A 22230-nucleotide genomic window follows, 5' to 3' on the forward strand; every position below is an offset into this window, starting at 1 on the left:
CCAAGGAAAACATTTCTCAGGAGCAAAATGCAAACTCAGACATACATGAAATACACTGTGCCAAGGATTGAAGAACCAAAGGTGATTTTTTTATCTGATTGCAATTCTAATATGCAGTGGATCAAGATTTGAAATGTTTAGGTACTTTAGACTTGTTGCAGTACTTACTGACGCTCATACAGTATTCCCTGACTTTATAGATGTTACATTTCAAGAATAATGTTGCTATTCACCCAGCATTTATTGTCCAACTTACTGATCTCCTTTGGAGCAAACAATGACTTCACAACCAAATCACATTTGACAGTGACTTCAGGAGAAGTGCAGGCTTATGTAATTCAAACAGAGAGTTTGTGCAGAAAACGTCTCAAGTCAGGTATAATTAATTCTCCTTCATTTTGGATATTAATGTTATTATTTCCACAAGTACATGTCTTTACTTCCACGAGATCATGTCTTTATTTTTCAGGAGAAAATAACTGTGATGTGATAATAAACATTAGAAAAGATAAGAGAAATATTCTATTATTTCCTTAAAGCAACATTTTGGACTTAACATTTGTGTAAAATGCATGTGAAAAGAAATTGTTAGTGTTTGTGTGGTTTCAACTAGTGTTCTTTTGAAAAACCCATCTGTATGAACAATATTATATTAGCATGATTAATATAAACCATTGGATGTAAATTTCTCCAACTATCCTAGCATGATGCCAAAAGATGATTATAAGTAGTCTTGGCCTTTTATGCTTAGTAAGACATGATGTCACTCTTTCTCTCTCTCTCCTAATTTTTTTTTTTTAAAGACAGGGTCTCACTCTGTTTCCCAGGCTGGAGTATAGTGGTACCGTCATGGTTCAGTGCAGCCTTCACTTCCTGGGATCAAGTAATCCTCCTGCCTTAGCTTCCTGAGTAGAGAGGACTACAGACATGTGCCACTAAGGGAGGAGAGCACCCCTCATATTGTCTTATGCCCAATTTCTGCCTCCAAAGAAAGAAAAACTAAAAACTAAAAGGCAGAAATGAAATCCATAGGCAGACAGCCTGGCGCCACACCCTAGGCCCGGTAAAGATCAACCCCTGACCTAATTGTTTATGTTATCTATAGATTACAGATATTGTATAGAAAAGCACTGTGAAAATCCCTATCCTGTTTTCTTCTGATCTAATTACTGGTTCATGCAGCCCCCAGTCATGTACCCACTGCTTCCTCAATCAATCACGACTCTCTCATGCACACCCCTCACCCCCTTAGAGATGTGAGCCCTTAAAAGGGACAAGAATTCCTCACTTGGGGAGCTTGGCTCTTGAGACAGGAGTGTTGCCTATGCCCCGGCTGAATAAACCCCTTCCTTTTTTAACTGGGTGTCTGAGGAGTGTTGTCTGACACTTGTCCTGCTACATTTCTTGGTTCCCTGACCGGGAAGTGAGGTGAATGGTGGATGGTCAAAGCAGCTCCTTAGGCGGCTTAAGCCTGCCCTGTGGAACATCCTTGCTGGGGACTCCGACCAGCCTGAGGGACAGGGATCCTGAGAGCACTCCCGGATGGGCATTTGCCCTGGTGGGACACCTTGCCAGAGGAGTGTGTGGCAGGCCGCCGTGGAGGATCAGCGCAGTGGGTAAACACCAGGAAGGAATGGACACTTGGAGTCTGGACATCTAAAACTTGGTAAGATGAATCTTTGAAACTTGCCCACTCTGTTTGAGTGGGAGCATGGCCTGATCACCCATGGCGTGCCTTTATCGGCACTTTGGTTTTGGTTTTGATTTGGTTTGAATTGCTTGACAGGACCAGTCTTGGGATCTTGCCCACTCCATTTGAGTGGAAGCATGTCCTGATCACCAGTGGTGTGCCTTTATCGGCACTTTGGTTTTGGTTTTGACTTGAATTGCTTGACAGGGTTGGTCTTGGCAACTTTCCATTTGAGTGGAAGTGTGGCCTGATCACCCACGGTGTGCCTGTACCAGCACTTTGGTTTTTGTTTTTGACTTCATTTGGATTGCTTGATACTTTGGTTTTGCTTTTGACCTGGCTTGGATTTCTGGATACTCTGATTTTGGTTTTGATTTTGGTTTGGTGCAAACTGCAAAAGTGTGCATCTGCCCTTTTTACCCGTTCTTCGTTTTGTGGTGTGCGTGTGGTGTGAGTGTGGTGTTTTATTTCTAAGAAACATAGGTCAGGCACAAATAAACCCACCCTACTAGGAACTATGTTGAAAAATTTCAGAAAAGAATTTAAGGGAGACTATGGAGTACTGTGACACCAGGAAAACCTAAAACTTTGTGGAAGATAGACTGGCTAGCATTAGAGGTAGGTTGGCCATTAGAAGCAAGCCTGGACAGGTCCCTTGTTTCAAAGGTATGGCACAAGGTAACCTGTAAGCCAGGAAACCCAGACCAGTTCCCACACATAGACACTTGGTTACAGCTGGTTTTAGACCCCTGCCCCCAACATACAATGGTTGAGAGAACAGCAGCATAAGTGGCTGACGGAGGCAAGGAAAGACTAGCAGAGAGAGAAAGGAAAGAGACAGAGAGGAAAAGAGGCAAAGAAAGAGAGGAAGAAACAGAGAGGAAGAGATAGACAAAGAGGGAGTCAAGGAGAGAGAAAGAGGGAAAGAGCGAGAGGTATATATGCAAGTAGTTAAGAAAGAAAAAAGTGTTTCCTATTCCTTTAAAAGCCAAGGTAAATTTAAAGTCTATAATTGATAATAACGGTCTTCTCTATAACCCTATAACACTCCAATACCACTTTGTTATCGGTGTAAGCAAGGGCATATCCCAAAAGCTCTGAGGCCTCCCTATCAAAAATCCTTAACCCAGTAACCCACAGATGGCCCAAATGCATTCAGTCTGTAGCAGCGACTACTTTCCTAACAAACAAACAAACAAAAAAGTTAAAAAAAAAAAATTTAGGGGAAACCTCATTGTGAGCACACCTCACCAGTTCAGAAGTATCCTAAGGAAAAAAGGGGAAAAAAGAGGGGGCGGCATTTATATAAAAAGAGTATTATATGGTAAATTATTGTCCTGAAATAAATTAACTGGTGGTTTAAAGAAAGAAATATTTGTAATAAGTCAGAAAGTTGAGGCATGTAGAGAATTGTCTGCAAAAGTCATGAAAAAGAAAAATGTTATAAACAAGAATGTATGCAAAAAATGTATAATTTAAAAGTAACTAGGCCTCTTGAATGTAAAACTATTGAAAAAAAAGTTTATGTGCAAGGTGTATAAGAAAAGTAAAATATACCTTTGGTAAAAGGATTATAAGGAGGCATGAAAATGTACATTTTTACCTACATTAAAATGTTAAAAAAATTGTTTTGAAGGTTTAAGTAAGTTTTAAAATGTTAATTATAAAGAATATTCTGTGTGTAAACGTTTTAGCTAAAATTAAAGTATCATCCAGTTTTTCTGTGAACTGGACATTAAAGTAAAACCATAACAGGTTTTTCTTAAAGCACGAACCTGCTCTTTAGCAAAAATTATAGAAGATTAAAAAGTCTGTAAAATCTTACCTTATGTTCAAACATTAAAAATTAAATAAATATGTCTATAAGGTTTTATTAAAATTAGGTTTAACATTAATAACATATTAATATAAAGATAAAATTTAGCTTATCTGGTATAAAAATCATACAAGAAGCATTGTTAAATGTGAAATGGTATTTGACTTTCTTTGGTTTAAAAACTAATTTAAAAAGTTGCTAAAGGGAAATTTCTCAGTAAAAAGGCACTAAGGACTATAAAGTCCACCGCCAAAGTCCCTACATTTAAAACAAAAGGTTAGTTTCTTAAAAATTATGTATTTGCTTTATCTGCTGCTTTCCTTTCTTGAAAAAAATTAAAAAAATTAAATAAACAAACAACTAAAAGTATTTTAGTGCATGTACCACCCCTAGAATTTCCAGTAAAGCAGCACCAGCCTGAAGATCACATTCTCATCAAAGGGTGGAAAGAAGAAAAACTTGAGCCAGCCTGGGAAGGCCCCTACCTTGTGCTGCTAACCACCAAGACTGCTGTTCATACAGCAAAAAAAGGATGGACTCATCACACCTGAGTCAAGAAAGAACCACCCCATCCAGAGTCATGGGCCATAGTCCCAGGGGAAAATCCTACCAAACTAAAGCTAAGAAAAATCTAACTCTTTTTATCTACTCTATTATGCTTTCTTCTTTCTGCCTTCTATTGCTGACCATCTAGTTATTAACATAACAAAGTCAATTTCACTTTAAACTATTGTATTTAGTGCTTGCCTTGTTATACCCTGTAAGGACTTGCCAAGTCAAAGACAGCTCTCGACTTCAGAAGAGTACTTCTGTCCCTTCTTAACTCTCCTCAGATTAGGCATTAGTAAACTAGGACCATTTAATCCAGGGAGATTTCGATAAAGACCCTAGTGCCAGTCAAGAGTGTTGCCCCCCGATGTAGAGCTTTCATGCCATAGTTGGTCCAACATTCTGTGGACCACTACAGAGCAAGGATGGATGGCTCCAACTGTTTTTTTTTTTAATTTCCTAAAATCATACATTCATTTTACTAGAGGATCATAGAAGCTAAAGACTTAAAACAAACTTTAGCAATTAAGACAGTATACCAAGATGCAAATACCTGGTTAAAATGGATCAAATATTCCATCTGCAGATTAAACAAAAGTAGTGTTATGCTTATGCACATGGCAGACCAGAGGCCCAGATTGTCCTCTTTCCACTAGGGTGGTCCTCCAGTAGACCACGCATGGGCTGCATGGTAGCTCTTTTCCAGGATTCTACAGCCTGGAGTAATAAGTCATGCCAAGCTCTGTCTGCTATATCCCAAAGGCCAGCACCCTGCCATGCAGCCCCCGAGGGACATCCAACTTCTGTCTCCTAACACTGAGTTCACTTCATGTCTCTCATGACAGGGAGGAAACTTAGCATTCCTTGGAGACCTGAAAGGATGCAGTGAGCTTAAGAATTTTCAAGAGCTTATCAGTCAGTCAGCCCTTGTTCATCCCAGAGTGGATATATGGTGATATTGTGGTGGACCTTTACTGGGCACTCTGCTGAATAACTGGAGTGGCACTTGTACTTTAGTCCAGTTGGCTATCCCTTTCACCCTGGCATTTCATCAACCAGAGGGAAAAAATAATAATCAGACATCCCAAAGTGAGAGAAGCCCCTTATGGGTCTTTCGACTCTCACGTCTATTTAGATGCAATTGGAGTCCCATGAGGAATACCAGATCCATTTAAAGCTGAAAATCAAATAGCTGCAGGATTTGAGTGAATATTTTGGTAGGTGACAGTTAATAAAAATGTAGATTAGATAAACTACATCTATTACAAACAACAGCAATGAGGTTTTCATGAGTTAAAAGAAAAACTCATGTTGGCCCCAGCCCTAAGACTACCTGACCTGACAAAATTCTTTACATTCTGTGTGTCAGAAAGAGAAAAAATGGCAGTTGGTGTTTTAACCCAGACTGTGGGACCCTGGCCAAGGCCAGTGGCCTATCTCTCAAAACAACTAGAAAAGGTTTCCAAAAGGTGGCCACCAGGTCTACTGGCCTTAACAGCAATGGCCCTATTAGCACAAGAAGCAGATTAACTAACCCTTAGGAAAAACCTGAATATAAAGACCCCCCCATGCTGTGGTAACTTTAATGACCACCAAAGGACATCATTGGTTGACAAATGCTAGATTAACCAAGTTCCAAAGCTTGCTATGTGAAAATCCCTACATAACCATTGAAGTTTGCCACACCCTAAACCCTAAAATTTGGACTTGTACAGTAAGGACTTCAACTGACCTTCCTCAGTCTGAGGACTGTTCCCAGTGTATACATCAAGTCACTGAGGTAGAACAAAAGGTTGTTACGGTCCTATTATTTTATGGTTATTATAAGTGTATTGGAACTCTAAAAAGAATTTGTTTGTATAATGTTATTCTATACAAGGTATGTAGCCCAGGAAATGACCAACCTGATGTGTGTTATGGCCTATCTGAGCCTCCCATGACCACAGTTTTTAAAACAAGATTAAGAACTGAAGACTGGTGGGGACTCATAAACGATATGAGTAAAGTGTTAGCCAAAACAGAAGAAAAAGGAGTGCCCAAACAAGTCACCTTAAAATTTGATGCCTGTGCTGTCATTAATAGTAATAAACTAGGAATAAGGTGTGACTCTCTTAATTAGAAAAGAGGCTATATAGCAGAAAATAAGTACATCTGTCATATATTAGAATTGTGTAGAAATAAATGTAAATACTGGTCTTGTGTCATTTAGGCCACTTGGATAAAAAAAAAAGAAAAGGATCCAGTTCACCTTCAGAAAGGAAAAAATTACCCTTCTTGTACTAAGGGACAATGTAACCCCTTAGAGCTAGTAATAACCAGTCCCCTTGAGCCTCGCTGGATAAAAGAGGAGCATGTGACCTTAGGAATCGGTGGGACTGGACTGGATCCTTGAGTAAATATTTTGGTTCGAGAAGTTTACACTCTCCAGAACCAGTGTTTCAGACTTTCTATGATGAACTAAATGTGCAGTACCAGAAATCCCAGGAAAATCAATAAATTTGTTTTTGCAATTATCTGAGCATGTAGCCCAGTCTCTCAATGTCACTTCATGTTATATAGTAGTAGTAGGAAATCAATGGCCATGGGAAGCCTGAGAATTATACCTACAGACCCGGTTCCTGATGAATTTCTGGCTCAGAAGAATCACTCTGATAATTTCTGGGTCCCAAAAGCCTCAATTATTGGACAATATTGCATAGCTAGAGAAGGAAAAGAATTCACTCACCCCATAGGACGACTTAATTGTCTGAGACAGAAACTGTATAATAGTACCACAAAAACAGTCACTTGGTGGAGTTAAAATCACACAGAGAGAAATCCATTTAGTAAATTCCCAAACTTGAAGACTGTGTGGACCCACCCGGAGTCCCACCAGCATTGGATGGCCCCCACTGGATTATACTGGATATGTAGGCACAGAGCTTACACCAAATTACCTGAACCAGTAGGCAGGTAGTTGTGTTATTGGCACTATTAAACCATCTTTCTTCCTACTGTCCATAAAAACAGGTGAACTCCTGGGCTTCCCTGTCTATGCTTCCCACAAAAAGAGAAGCGTAGCTATAAGAAATTGAAGAAATGATAAATGGCCCCCTGAGAGAATCATACAATATTATATGCCTGCTACTTAGGCACAGAATGGCTCATGGGGATACCAGACCCCTATTTACATGATCAACCAAATCATAAGGTTACAAGCTGTCTTAAAAATAATCATTAATAAAACTGGCGGAGCCTTGACTATTCTGGCCCAGCAAGAAACTCAGAGGAGAAATGCTACCTATCAAAATAGATTGGCTCTCAACTACTTGCTAGCAGCTGAAGGAGGGGTCTGTGGAAAATTTAACCTTACTACTTGCTGTCTACACGTCGATGATCAAGGGCGAGTAGTTGAAGACATAGTTACAGATATGACAAAACTGGCACATGTGTCCATGCAAGTGTGGCAAGGATTTGATCCTGGGGCCATGTTTGGAAAATGGTTCCCAGCTCTAGGTGGATTTAAAACTCTTGTAATAGGAGTTATAATAGTAATAGGAACCTGCTAACTGCTCCCTTGTTTGCTACCTGTACTTCTTCAAATGATAAAAAGTTTCATCGCTACCTTAGTTCACCAAAATGCTTTAGCACAAGTGCACTATATGAATCATTATAAATCTGTTCATATAGAAAGAACAGATTTCTATATGTCTTGCAAGAAGATGTGGGCAGTAGAAATGAAAGTGAGAACTCTCACTATTGAATGAGAGTCTCAAACAGGGAGAAAGGGAGGAAAACACCCCTCATATTGTCTTAGCCCAGTTTCTGCCTCCAAAGAATGAAAAAGTAAAAACTAAAAGGCAGAAATGAAATCCACAGGCAGACAGCCTGGCACTGCACCCTGGGCCTGGTAGTTAAAGATCACCCCTTGACCTAATTGGTTATGTTATCTCTAGATTACAGACATTGTATAGAAAAGCACTGTGAAAATCCCTATTCTGTTCTGTTCCGTGCTGATTACTGTGCAGCCCCCAGTCATGTACCCCCTGCTTGCTCAATGAATCACGACCCTCTCATGTGCACCCCCTTAGAGTTGTGAGCCTTTAAAAGGGACAGGAATTGCTCACTCAGGTACCTCATCTCTTGAGACAGGAGTGTTGCTGATGCCCCCAGCCAAATAAACCCCTTCCTTCTTTAACTTGGTATCTCAGGAGTTTTGTCTGCCACTCGTCCTGCTACACCACCATGACTGGCTAATTTATTGTTATTGTTTTGTAGCGATAAGGTCTCACTATGTTGCCCAGGCTGGTCTTGAATTCCTGGACTCAAGCCATTTGCCTGTGTTAGCCTTCCCAAAGTGCTAGGATTACAGGCATGAGCCACCCCGCCCAGCCTGAAGTTTCTCTTAAGTGAGTTGATGCAGTTGAAAATGAACTTAGGGCTGCATGTGTGGCATGATTTACAAGTAATTTATCTAGTGTTGCGCCATAGGAACATTGAAGTGGGTATCATTTCTGATGTAAAGGCAGAAATGGAAAGAAAAAATAGAAAAAAGTGAGAGCAGGGGAAACAAATGAAAAATAAAGAAAACTCACAAATAGCTACATAAACAACTAATTTCAAAAAACTGTTTCTTAACTGGCCAGGGTATAGTCCTGAGATTTTTGAGAAACCACTGAAGGCTTCCAGCAGGGTCCCTTCTAGTGATAATGCAGGTGGATGGATGAGTTAATGATTTAAACTGTTAGAGATTTGCTGCAAACTTTCATCTGTCACTGCTACTTGGAATGCAGACTCACAGTTCTAATTGGAGCCTCCAGCATTGAAGACAGTATCAGTTGGTGTCACTGATTTTCTTCCCTTGACCACTGTCATTCTCATGGTAAGTGTTTTCTGCCCTCACGCTGAGAACTTTTATCAAACATATTTTTGTGCATTTGGGTGATCATTAGCCTGTGGTAGCTGAAACATTCCAGGTTATTTTAGCCTAGAAACTAGCCTGTCTGCTGAAAGAACATGCAAAGCTTCCTGCTAAGCTAGTGCACAATCAATATATAAGGGAAAGAATGGGTTCCTATTTAGATTTAAATCCAATATGTGACAAGTTAATAGCTCAGTGTGTTTCTGCTTTTCCATGTCAGTTTTATGGGTGTGAAAGACTCTTCCACCTGCTGTAAACTTCAAAGGAAAGACATGCAGAAGGGGAAATACACCTCTGTGTAAGTCTTCCTAATCTCTTGCGATTAATTTCTTCTTCCATCTGATGAAAGAAAATGCAAACATCTCTTATTTGGCTCATAATTGAAGCCGAGTTCCATAAAGCTGCCTTTAGAAAGGGAATCTCTTTTGAACATATGAAAACCATCCAAGTCAAGATGTATTACATGGTGATTACAGTCTGACAGATGTTTTGAAGTTGTAATGTGTTCATCAGAAAGCACACAGAGCAGGGATGAATGCCAATTGTTTGAAGATATTGAGGTTTATTCTGGCAACTGGAAACACACACAAATGATGACTGAAGTTTGGGGACGCTTATGTTTCAGAAAACAGACTGGATTGGATTTCAATCACTGGTATATCAGAATTTGTGGGCATTGAACATGAGATTGTATCATGTTGCTTTATTTCTGCCGTGACAGTCGCTGTCAAAATATTCTCTACTGAGGTAGAGCACTCTCACTTGAATTTAAGAGGGTCCACATTTGCTTTTCTATGCTCATAATTTTGACTCCACCTTATAAGTAATCTTTGGAATGAGATTCACATCTAGTTGTCTCCTGAATCACACACAGGAGTTCCTGTTAGGAAACCTAATTTGTGTTTGTGCGGTAGTGTACTTTGGAAACTTTTCATTTCTCTGTGTTTTTAAAGAGCATTGTAGGAAAATAAATGGAGGTTTTAAATTTAGTTCTACTTTTACCACCTGGGTGAATATAGACAGTCTTGCTGAGGGACAGGACTAGCTGGATTTACTAGGCCAACTAAGAATTCTCAAGCATAGCTGTGGAAGGTGACCTCATCCACCTTTAAACATGGGGCTTGCAACTTACCTCTCATCCAGCCTATCAGGTAGTAAGGAGACCTCACTAAAATGCTAATTAGGCAAAAACAGGAGGTAAAGAATAGCCAATCATCTATCGCCTGAGAGCACAGCCAGAGGGACAATGATAGGGATATAAACTGAGGCATTCGAACCGAACCGGTAATGGCTACCCTCTTTGGGTACAAAGCTCCCTTTGTATCTGAGCTGTTTTCACTTTCTTAAATCTTGCAAGTGCCCTTTTCTGGTCCGTGTTTGTGACAGCTTCAGCTGACCTTTTGCTCATGTCCACCACTGCTGTTTCCAGCATCGCAGACCTGCCACTGACTTCCACCCCTTCCGATCCAGCAGGGTGTCTGCTGTGTTCCTGATCCAGCTGAGGCACCCATTACCACTCATTATGGGGCTAAAGGCTCACTATTGTTCCTGCATGGCTAAGAGCCTGGGTTTGTCCTCATGGAGCTGAACACTAGTTGCTGGGTTCCATGGTTGTCTTCCATGATCCATGGTTTCTAATAGAGCTATAATACTCACTGCATGGCCCAAGATTCCATTCCTTGGAATCTCTAAGGCCAAGAACCCCAGGTCAGAGAACAAGAGGTTTGCCACCATCTTGGAAGTGGCCTGATACCATCTTGGGAGCTCTGGGAGCAAGGACCCCCAGGAAAGTTGCTGTCCAACTTGCCTGAAAAAGAGAATATAGACTAAATTGTTTCGAGTTAAAACAATTTGGCTTCCTCCAGAGTTCTTTTATCTGTTCAACAGGGAAGAGCCTGCCTTGCCCTATAAATAATGACATTCAACCACCTTGGCATATTTATTTTGCAACTAGTTTAGGTCTAGGAATGTCATTGTAAGATTAATTGCTCAAAGCATGATGTTATTTGGGTAATCTCTCTCTCTCTCTCTGTGTGTGTGTGTGTGTGTGTGTGTGTGTGTGTGTGTTTACTGGATTGTACCATCTGTTCTGGGTTGGAAAACAAAATCACTTTTTTTAAAGAGGATTTTTGTCAATTACTCTCTTCTCCGTTTGATGCATTTCTATACAGGAAATGGTTTTTTTTTTCTTTTTTTTAGGCAAATGTCTGTTAGGACCTTTAATTTCACAGTGAATGTCAGAGCTAATGAAAGTTCTGCTATCTATGAAGTGACAATGAAGTATAAGCAAACTCATTAGGCATCTGGAACTTTCCAAGGAGTAGAATATGAAACTAATTGTATCCTGGTGGTACCAAAGCCACTGGAGAGAAACAGTATTTATACCTGCCTGATGGATGTATCACTTCCAGGTGCTCTAGAATCTATGGCTTGATTACATGACTAAACTATGTCTTTACCATTTCAAAACCTTACCTTTTCAAATGGCTTTTGCTGAATGGTATATTGTTGCAGTGCAATGTGGGAGATAACCTTGGAAATTGTCCTACAAACCTAGTCGTTGGGACTGCTCTGAGGAGGTTATTGAGGACATTAGTCTGTTATGTCATGCCATTTTGGGGAGGAAACTTGGAGAGACTTTTTGTTGTTGCTGTTGTTTTTTGTTTTTTTTGTTTTTTGTTTTTTTGAGATGGAATCTGGCTCTGTCTCCCAGGTCGGAATGCAGTGACATGATCTTGGCTCACTGCAACCTGCGCTTCCTGGGTTCAAGCGATTCTCCTGCCTTAGCCTTCTACTTGTGTGCCACTATATAGGGCTAATTTTTTTTTGTATTTTTTTAGTAGAGAGGGTAGAGAGGGGATTTTTCTATGTTAGCCAGGCTGGTCTGAAACTCCTGACCTCAGGTGATCCACCCACCTTGGCCTCCCAAAGTGTTGGTATTACAGGCCTGAGATACCTTGCCCAGCCAAGAGACATTCATTCTGATTGCATTATCAGTACTAATTGTGCCTCCTTGAGAACTGAGTAGACATTTTTAGCCAATAGATGCTGTGAATTTTGCGGTCAATAGTGTTTCCCTCTTACAAATGGTTGTTAGAAAGCTAAAACTTAAATAAAACAGCCTGTCTTTAACAAATGTGCTGAAATTGATCATATGTATTTAGGAAACTTGCTTTATCCCTGACAGTATTTATTTATTTCTCCTCATTTTAATTTCCTTTTATGTCATGTTTTTCACTCACTTAAGATGTATTTTCCAGTTGTAATCATAAGGAGCTTTGTAAATTGTCTTGAATTATTTTAAGAGTGAAAAAGAGGCCAGGTGTGGTGACTCAGGTGTGTAATCCCAGCACTTTGAGAGGCTAAGGAGGGTGGATCACGAGATCAGGAGTTTGAGGCCAGCCTAGTCAAGATGGGGAAACCGCATCTCTATTAAAAATACTAAAAATTAGCTGGGCATGATGGCAGCTGCCCATCCTAGCTACTTGGGAGGCTGATGCAGGAGAATTGGTTGAACCCATGAGGTGGAGGTTGCAGTGAGCCGAGATCATGCCACTGGACTATACCCTGGGCAACAGAGCAAGACTCCATTCCCCCCCACAAAAAAAAAAAAAAAAAAAAAAGAACGAAAAAGACCATAGATAAATGCATACATCCATAAAATAATAAATCATCAGTAGAAGGCTATTATATTTTGTCTGTGTATGTTGCCCGATGAGTTGTTTAGTCTCTTGAACGCTTTTATCCAGAATTTCTTGGTTAAATAAGATGAAGTGACAAGATGTTCATATTTATACCAAAATTCTTTCAGCTGGGAAGTGATGATTATGGGATCACAACATTATTGGAAATGAGCAATTAGAGTCTCTTGTAAATTAGGTAATGGCTGTAACTGGGCAAGAAAAAATAGAACACAAATTATGAAAACAAGGAGTGTGGTAGAAACGTGTCCTGATGGCAAATGTGGTAGTGGAACAAAGGTAGGGGCACTTTTGTTTGTGTGGGCCATGCCATGGGAGCCAGAGAGTTTTGGCTGTCTTCACAGATCTCAAGTCATAAATAGCAGAGGTCAAAGAATCATCTTTAAAACTACAGAGTGAAGAAAGGACTTCTTTCAACCGAGTCTTTTCAGAGCATAGCTACCAATGTGGGTAGGTTCATTTTCCATTTGTGTGGGGGTAGAAATGAATTCAAGCGTGCACTCTGCAAATCTTGTTGTCAGGCTCACTCTCCTTCCTTCCTTCCTCCCTCCCTCCCCCCCCTCCCTCCCTTCTTTCCTTCCTTCCTTCCTTTCTTCCCTTCTTTCTTCCCTCCCATCCTGCCCTTCCTGCCCTTCCCACCCTTCCCTGCCCTTCTCTTCCCTTCCCCTCCCTCCCTTCCTTCCCTTCTTCCCTCCATCCCTTTCCTTGTTTTCTTCCCTTCCTTTCTTCCTTATTCCTCCTTCCTTCCTTTCCTTCTTCCCTCACTCTATTCCTTCCTTCCTTCTTTTCTTTCTTTCCTTCTTTCTTCCTTCACTCTCTTCCCTCTTCATTCCCACCTTTCCCTCCCTCCCTCCCTCCCTCTTTCTTTCTTTCTCTTTTCCTTCCTTCCTTCCTTCCTTCCTTCCTTCCTTCCTTCCTTCCTTCCTTCCTTCCTTCCTTCCTTCCTTCCTTCCTTCCTTCCTTCCTTTCTTTCTTTCTTTCTTTCTTTCTTTCTTTCTTTCTTTCTTTCTTTCTTTCTTTCTTTCTTTCTTTCTTTCTTTCTTTTTCTTTTCCTTTCTCTCTTTCTTTCTTTTCCCTCTCTCCCTTCCTCCCATCTCTTTTTCCCTCTATTCTTTTTTATCTTAAGGATTTTTTTATTATTATACTTTAAGTTCTGGGGTACATATGCAGAACATGAAATTTTATTACATAGGTATACACATCCCATGGTGGTTTGATGAACCCATCTACCCATCATCTACATTAGGTATTTCTGCTAAAGATATCCCTCCCCTAGCCTGCCAATTCCCTAAAGGCCTCGGTGTGTCATGTTCCCCTCTCTGTGTCCATGTGTTCTCATTGTTCGACTCCCAGTAATGAGTGAGAACATGTGGTGTTTGCTTTGCTGTTCTTGTGATAGTTTGCTGAGAATGATGTCTTCCAGCTTCATTTATGTCATTGCAAAGGACATGAACTCATCCTTTTTTATGGCTGCATACTATTCTGTAGGGTATATGTGCCACATTTTCTTTATCCAGACTATCATTGATGGACATTTGGATTGGTTCCAAGTCTTTGCTATTGTGAATAGGGCTGCAATAAACATATGTGTGCATGTGTCTTTATAGTAGGATGATTTATAATCTTTTGGGTATATACCCAGTAATGGGATTGCTGGGTCAAATGGCAATTCTGGTTCTAGACTCTTGAGGAATCACCACACTGTCTTCCACAATGGTTGAACTAATTTATGCTCCCACCAACAGTGTAAAAGCATTCCTATTTCTCCACATCATCTCTAGCGTCTGTTATTTCGTGACTTTTTAATGATTCTAACTGGTGTGAGATGCTGTCTCATTGTGGTTCTGATGTTCATTTCTTTAATGACAAGTGATCATTAGCTTTTTTTCATATGTTTGTTGGCTGCCGAAATGTTCTCTTTTGAGAAGTGTCTGTTTATATACTTTGCCCACTTTTTGATTTTTTTTCTTATAAATTTGTTTAAATTCTTTGTAGATTCTGGATGTTAAACCTTCATCAGATTGATAGCTTGCAAAATTTTTCTTCCATTCTGTACATTGCCTGTTCATGCCGATGATAGTTTATTTTGCTGTGCAGAAGCTCTTTAGTTTAATTAGATCCCATTTGTCAATTTTGGCTTCTGTTGCCATTGCTTTTGATATTTTAAACATGAAGACTTTCCCTATGCCTATACCCTGAATGGTATTGCCTAGGTTTTCTTCAAGGACTTTTATGATTTTGAGACATATATTTAAGTCTTATATCTATCTTAACTTTTGTGTAAGGTGTAAGGAAGGGGTCCAGTTTCAGTTTTCTGCATATGGCCAGCCAGTTTTCCCAACACCATTTATTAAATAAGAAATATTCACCCCATTTCTTGTTTGTGTCGGGTTTGTCAAAGATCAGATGGTTGTAGATGTTTGGTGGTGTTTCTGAGGCCTCCAATCTGTTCCATTGGTGTAAGTATCTGTTTTGGTACCATTGCCATGCTGTTTTGGTTACTGTAGCCTAGTATAGTTTGGTTACTGTAGCCTATTATAGTTTGAAGTCAGGTAGCATGATGTCTCCAGCTTTGTTCTTTTTGCTTAGGATTGTCTTGTCTATGCAGACTCTTTTTTGGTTCCTTATGAAGTTTTAAGTAGTTTTTTCCAATTCTGTGAAGAAAGTCCGTGGTAGCTTGATGATGATAGCATTGATTCTATAAATTACTTTGGGCTATATGGCCATTTTCACAATATTGGTTCTTCCTATCCATGAACATGGAATGTTTTTCCCTTTGCTTGTGTCCTCCCTATTTCCTTGAGCAGTGATTTCTAGTACTTCTTGAAGAGGTCCTTCACAGACTTTGTAAGTTGTGTTCCTAAGTATTTTATTCTCTTTGTAGCAATTGTGAATGGGAGTTTACTCATGACTTGGCTCTCTGTTTGTCTGTTATTGGTGTATAGGAAAGCTTGTGATTTTTGCACATTGATTTTGTATCCTGAGAATTTGCTGAAGTTGCTTATCAGCTTAAGGAGAGTTTGGGCTGAGATGATGGGGTTTTCTAAATATACAATCATGTCATCTGTAAACAGAGACAATTTGGCTTCCTCTCTTCTTAATTGAATACTTTTATTTCTTTTGTTTGCCTCATTGCCCTGGCCAGAACTTCCAATACTATGTTGAATAGGAGTGGTGAGAGAGGACATCTTTGTCTTGTGCTGGTTTTCAAAGGGAATGCCTTCAGTTTTTGCCCATTCAGTATGATATTGGCTTTGGGTTTTTCACAAATAGCTCTTATTGTTTTGAGATAATGTTCAACTAACTAGTTTATTGAGAATTTTTATCGTGAAGGGTTTTGAATTTTGTCAAAGGCCTTTTCTGCATCTATTGAGATAATCATATCATTTTTTTCATTGGTTCTGTTTATGAGATGGATTATGTATATGGATTTGTGTATGTTGATCTAGGCTTGCAACCCAGGTATGATTCTGAGTTGATCATGGTGGATAAACTTGTTGATGTGCTGCTGTATTTGGTTTCCAGTATTTTGTTGAGGATTTTGCATCGATGTTCATCAGGGATATTGGCCTGAAATTTCCTTTTTTGTTTTGTGTCTGCCAGGTTTTGGTATCAGGGTGATGCTGGCCTCATTAAATGAGTTAGGGAGGATTCCCTCTTACATTGTTTGGAATAATTTCAGAAGGAATGGTATCAGCTCCTCTTTGTATTTTGGTAGAATTTGTTTGTGAATTCATCTGATCCTGACCTTTTTTGGTTGGTAGGCTATTAATTACTACTTCAATTCCAGAACTTGTTTTGGTCTATTCAAGGATTCAACTTCTTCCTGGTTTACAGTTGGAAGAGTGTATGTATCCAGGAATTATCCATTTCTTATAGATTTTGTAGTTTATTTGCATGGAGTTGTTTATAGTATTCTCTGATGGTAGTTTGTATATCTGTGGGATCAATGATGATATCCCCTTTATCATTTTTAGTGTATCTATTTGATTCTTCTCTCTTTTCTTCTTTATTAATCTGGCTTAGCAGTCTGTCTATTTTGTTGACTTTTTCAAAAAACCAGTACCTGGATTCCTGGATTTTCTGAAGGGTTTTTCATGTCTCTGTCTCATTCAGTTCTGCTCCAATATTAGTTATTTCTTGTCTTCTGCTAGCTTTTGAATTTGTTTGCTGTTGCTTCTCTAATTCTTTAAATTTTGATGTTAAGGTGTCAATTTTAGATCTTGCCTGCCTTTTCTTGTCGCCCTTTAGTGTTAAAAATTTCCCTCTACACACTGCTTTAAATGTGTCCCAGAGATTCTGGTACATTGTGTCTTTTATTTTTATTTTATTTTATTATTATTATTTTTTGAGATGGAGTCTTGCTCTGTCACTCAGGCTGGAGTGCAGTGGCACCATCTCTGCTCATTGGAAACTCTGCCTCCCAGGTTCATGCCATTCTCCTGCCTCAGCCTCCCGAGTAGCTGGGACTACAGGCACCCACCACCATGCCTGGCTAATTTTTTGTATTTTTAGTAGAGATGGGGTTTCACTGTGTTAGCCAGGATGGTCTCAATCTCCTGACCTTGTGATCTGCCTGCCTTGGCCTCCCAAAGTGGTGGGATTACAGGTGTGAGCCACCATGCCTAGCCACGTTGTGTCTTTATTCTCATCAGTTTCAAAGAACATCTTGATTTCTGCCTTCATTTCATTATGTACCCAGTAGTCATTCAGGAGCAGGTTGTTCAGTTTCCATGTAGTTGTGCGGTTTTGAGTGAGTTTCTTAATCCTGAGTTCTAATTTGATTGCACTGTGGCCTGAGAGACTGTTATGATTTCCATTCTTTTGCATTTGCTGAGGAGTGTTTTACTTCCAATTATGTGACCAAGTTTAGAATAAGTATGATGTAGTGCTGAGAAGAATGTATATTCTGTTGATTTGGGGTGGAGAGCTCTGTAGATGTATATTGGGTCTGGTTGGTCCAGAGTTGAGTTCAAGCCTTGAAAATCCTTGTTCATTCTCTGTTTGTTGATCTAATATTGACAGTTGGGTGTTAAAGTATCCCACTATAATTGTGCAGGAATGCTGAGACCAGCTCCATTGGGGAGACCCTAACCCAACCGTGCTAGAGGAATTAAAGACACATACACAGAAATATAGAGGTGTGAAGTGGGAAATCAGGGGTCTCACTGCCTTCGGAGTTGAGAGCTCTGAACAGAGATTTACCGACATATTTATTAACAGCAAACCAGTCATTAGCATTGTTTCTATAGATATTAAATTAACTGAAAGTATCCCTTATAGGAAACTAAAGGTTGGGCTAGTTAACTGCAGCAGGAACATGCCTTTAAGGCATAGATGACTCATGCTGTTGTTTTTGGCTTAAAATGCCTTTAAGCAGTTTTCCAACCTGGGAGGGCCAGGTTTTCCTTGCCCTCATTCGTAAACCCACAACCTTCCAGAGTGGGCATTAGAACCATTATGAACATGTTACAATGCTGCAGAGTCTTGGGGCCAGTTTATGGCTAGATTTTGGGGGGCTTGCTCCCAACATGGGAGTCTAAATCTCTTTGTAGGTCTCTCAGTATTTGCTTTATGAGTCTGGGTGCTCCTGTGCAGGCTAATCACCCAACTGTGTAGGGTACAAATATATTTAGGATTGCTAGCTCTTCTTGTTTCATTGATCCCTTTACCATTATGTAATGCCCTTAATTTTCTCTTTAGATCTTTGTTAATTTAAAATCTGTTTCATCAGAGATTAGGATTGCAACTCCTGCTTTTTTTTTTTTTTCTTTCCATTTGCTTGGTAAATATTCCTGCATCCCTTTATTTTGAACCTATGTGTGTTTTGCATGGAGATGGGTCTCCTGAATACAGTGCACTGATAGGTCTTGACTCTCTAATTTGTCATCTATGTCTTTTAATTGGGCCATTTAGCCCATTGACATTTAAAGGTAATATTGTTCTGTGTAAATTTGATCGTGTCATTCTGATGCTTGCTGGTTATTTTGCCCAGTAGTTGATGCAGTTGCTTCATAGTGTAGATGGTCTTAATTTGGTATGTTTTTTGTAGTGGTTGGTACCAGTTGTTCCTTTCTATGTTTAGTGCTTCCTTCAGGAGCTCTTGTAAGGGAGATCTGGTGGTGGCAAAATCTATAAACATTTTCTTGTTTGTAAAGGATTTTATTTCTTTTTGATTTATGAAGCTTATTTTGGCTGGGTATGAAATTCTGAATTGAAAGTTCTTTTGTTTAAGAATGTGAATATTGGCCCCCACTCTCCTCTGGCTTGTAGGGTTTCTGCAGACAGATCACTGTTAGCCTGATGGGCTTCTGTTTGTGGGTAACTGGACTTTTCTCTCTGACTGCCCTTAACATGTTTTCCTTCATTTCGACCATGGTGAATCTGGTGATTATGTGTCTTGGGGTTGTTCTTCTCAAGAAGTATCTTTGTGGTGTTCTCTGTATATCCTGAATTTGGATGTTGGCCTGTCTTGCTAGGTTGGGGAAATTCCCCTGCATAATATACTGAGGAATGTTTTCCAACTTGATTACAGTCTCCTTGTCACTTTCAGATACACCAATCAAACATAGAGTTGGTCTTTTCACATACTCCCATATTTTTTGGAGGCTTTGTTCACTTCTTCTTATTCTTTTTTCTCTAATCTTGTCCTCTTGCTTTATTTCATTAAGTTAATCTTCCATTTCTGTTATCGTTTCTCCTGCTTGATTGACTTGGCTATTGATACTTTTGTATGCTTCATGAAGTTCTCATGCTGTGTTTTTCAGCTCCATCAGGTCATTTACGTCCTTCTCTAAATTATTTATTCTAGTTAGCAATTTGTCTAACCTTTTTCAATGTTCTTAGCTTTCTTGCATTGGGTTAGAACATGCCCCCTTTAGCTCAGAGGAGTTTGTTATTACCCACCTTCTGAAGCCTACTCCTGTCAATTCATCAAATTTATTCTTCATCCAGTTTTGTTCCCTTGCTGGTGAGGATTTGAGATCCTTTTTAGGAGAAGAGACATTCTGGTTTTTGGAATTTTCAGCCTTTTGGGACTGGTTTCTACTACTCTTTGTGGATTTATTTACCTTTGGTCTTTGATGTTGGTGACCTTTGGATGGAGTCTTTAAGTGGATGTGTTACTCTTTTTTTTAGTTTTCCTTCTAACATTCAGGCCCTTCTGCTGCAGGTGTGCTGGAGTTTGCTGGAGGTCTCCTCCACACCCTGTATGACTGGGAATCATCTGCGGAGGCTGCGGAACAGCAAAGATTGCTGCCTGTTCCTTCCTCTGGAATATTTGTCCCAGAGAGGCACCTGCCAGATGCCAGCCAGAGCTGTCCTGTATGAGGTGTCTGTTGGCACCTACTGAAAGGTTTCTCCCAGTCATGATACAAGGGGGTCAGGGATCTGCTTGAGGAGGCAGTTGGAGCCTTAACATAGCTCAAATGCTGTGCTGGGTGATCTGCTACTCTCTTTGGAGTCATGAACCAGGGTCAGTTAAATCTGCTGAAGCTGCACCCACAGCCACCTCTTCCCCCAGGTGCTCTGTCCCAGGAAGATGGGGTTTTCATCTATACATCCCTAACTAGGGCTGCTGCCTTTTTTTCAGAGATGCCCTTCCCAGAGAGGGGAAGCCTGGCAGTCTGGCCACAGTGGCCTTGCTGAGCTGTGGTGGGCTCCGCCCAGTTAGCTGGTGGCTTTCCTTATACTGTGAGAGTAAATGTGCCTACTCAAGCCTCAGCAATGGTGGACATCCCTGAATTTCTCCTATTTAAACCCTGCATTTTCTCCAATCTGTTATCACACAGGAATGTACACATTGACACCAACTGAGTTATTGCTATTAATACAATGAACATAGCATCGACAGAGTGGCCTTTCCATTATCATTAAATAAGCCAGAAGCCATTCATTACACCTCTCTGTGCTTAAAATTTTCATCTGGGACTCTCACGACTTAAGGCAGAGAGGAAGTCTTTCATGGAAATCAACATAAACATTTACTACCCATAAGAATGAAGAGAAATTTGCTGTTTGTTAGAAAATTGGGCTCATGTAAACTGTCTAACTAAATGATACTCATTTTAACTCATTCCAAATTACTAATTCTGCATCATATTCCACATAAGGAACACTGTTTGCAGGGAGAACTGTGAGAACCGCAGGAGCCAGGACAAGCCCTGAACTGTGCAGGTAGAGATCATTTAAGAGTTCAGCTGCTTGCAGATGCACCCAGATTCAGCCTTCTGCAGACTTCTCTCCTGATGCTGGAAGGGGTCCTTGTGGAGAGGAGAAGCAAGTTCCCGAGATCTTCCTTGGGGACGCAGCTTATCTGGCTTCAGCTTGCTGAGGAAGGTCTTTTGATGGCTGCAGGTCTCCCAGTTCTCACAACTGAATGGTTGAACTTGGTCAGTCGCAGATGAATGAACAGTGTTTCCCAAGAGAAACCTCACAGTGGCTTCGAGACTTTTAAGCTGTGAAGATTCATGCTTCTGTGTTTGGGAGTGTGTGTTCAGCAACTTTTCCTCGGGGAAGTGGGGGGCAGGCATTCGAGGTTGGCTTTTTACATCTGACTGTATGCACATTTTCCCTTTTTGTATGAGGAAATAATGCCTGCACTAAGGATAACCCTCCCGTCCTCCTAAATCCTTCCACAAAAAGATACTTATTAAGGCTGGCATTCTGAAGAACTAAATGCTTCTTTAACTTTACTTCATCTGCTTCAGTGAGCACAGTGTACCGACTCTGGGGAATTCACATTACTGCCAGCAAACAGCCCTTCTCTATTCTCTAGGAGGCTCTTTGAGCACAGAAGTAATCCCTTCATAGAATCTTTTGAAAAAGCAACTGAACTATGCAGGCTAATCAACTGTAAATCTTAGCCGTCTTGGATGAAGCAGCACTGAAAAGGCCCCTGATGACTGGGAAGCCCTGTTGTGGAGGCCCTTCAAAACCAGCTGTTCCAAGACCCAAGGCAAATTTGCCGCAAGGGCAATTTTCTGCTGTATTTTCATGTTTCTGAATGTTGCCCTATTTCCCACATGTGTCCTGTGCATCCTGTGCCTGTCACCCTATTTTGTTTTGAGGCAGAAAGGCAATAACCTTCCTTAGAACTTTTGTTTTCTGGTTGATAATGGCCATATTATAAACAGGCCATATTATAAGCTCAGATAGAATAAATACATGGGGAGGGTTTTCTATATTTCTTCTGAGTCATTTTCTGTGCAGTCCTAGCATAGTATTTGTCAGGAAAAAGTAGCATAGATCAGAAGGGTGACATCTCCCAGCCTTTGTGTGCACTGTTGTGAAACCCCCAGTGTTTTAACATTAGCTGTCACTCTGCTGACAGGTTACCTCCTGATCCGGACAAAGGCAACAGTAGTTTGCCTGCATTCTGCTTGGACTTGCAGGATAATGTCAGTTATGCATTCGCAGCAGCAGCATAAATCAAGCCTTAAGATGATTTAAAGACTAGAATTGAAGCCTCTCTTTCACAATCACCATAATCTAAAGGAGATTGGGCCAATGGCTTACTCTCTGGTATTTGGGAGGCAGAGCAATAATTATATTTTTGGCCAAGGAAATACCTCTT

At 40.3% G+C, this 22230-nt stretch overlaps 1 protein-coding gene across 16 annotated transcripts in view; it reads left to right on the forward strand.

Moving 5' to 3' along the window:
* LOC139360963 (thymosin beta-4-like) overlaps positions 1-22230 on the forward strand; it is a 226246-nt gene that overhangs the window by 89592 nt on the left and 114424 nt on the right. The window contains exon 3 of one of the 16 annotated variants that reach the window (XM_071089469.1): positions 6-537. The exons of the other annotated variants lie outside the window; for them this stretch is intronic. Coding sequence (XP_070945570.1) covers positions 6-71 — 66 coding nt within the window. The 3' untranslated portion in view covers positions 72-537. Of the gene's footprint in view, positions 1-5; positions 538-22230 lie in introns of those variants that run through there. 16 annotated transcript variants of the gene reach the window in all.

Source organism: Macaca nemestrina, chromosome Y, assembly GCF_043159975.1.
Source record: "Macaca nemestrina isolate mMacNem1 chromosome Y, mMacNem.hap1, whole genome shotgun sequence".
Classification (NCBI taxonomy): domain Eukaryota; kingdom Metazoa; phylum Chordata; class Mammalia; order Primates; family Cercopithecidae; genus Macaca; species Macaca nemestrina.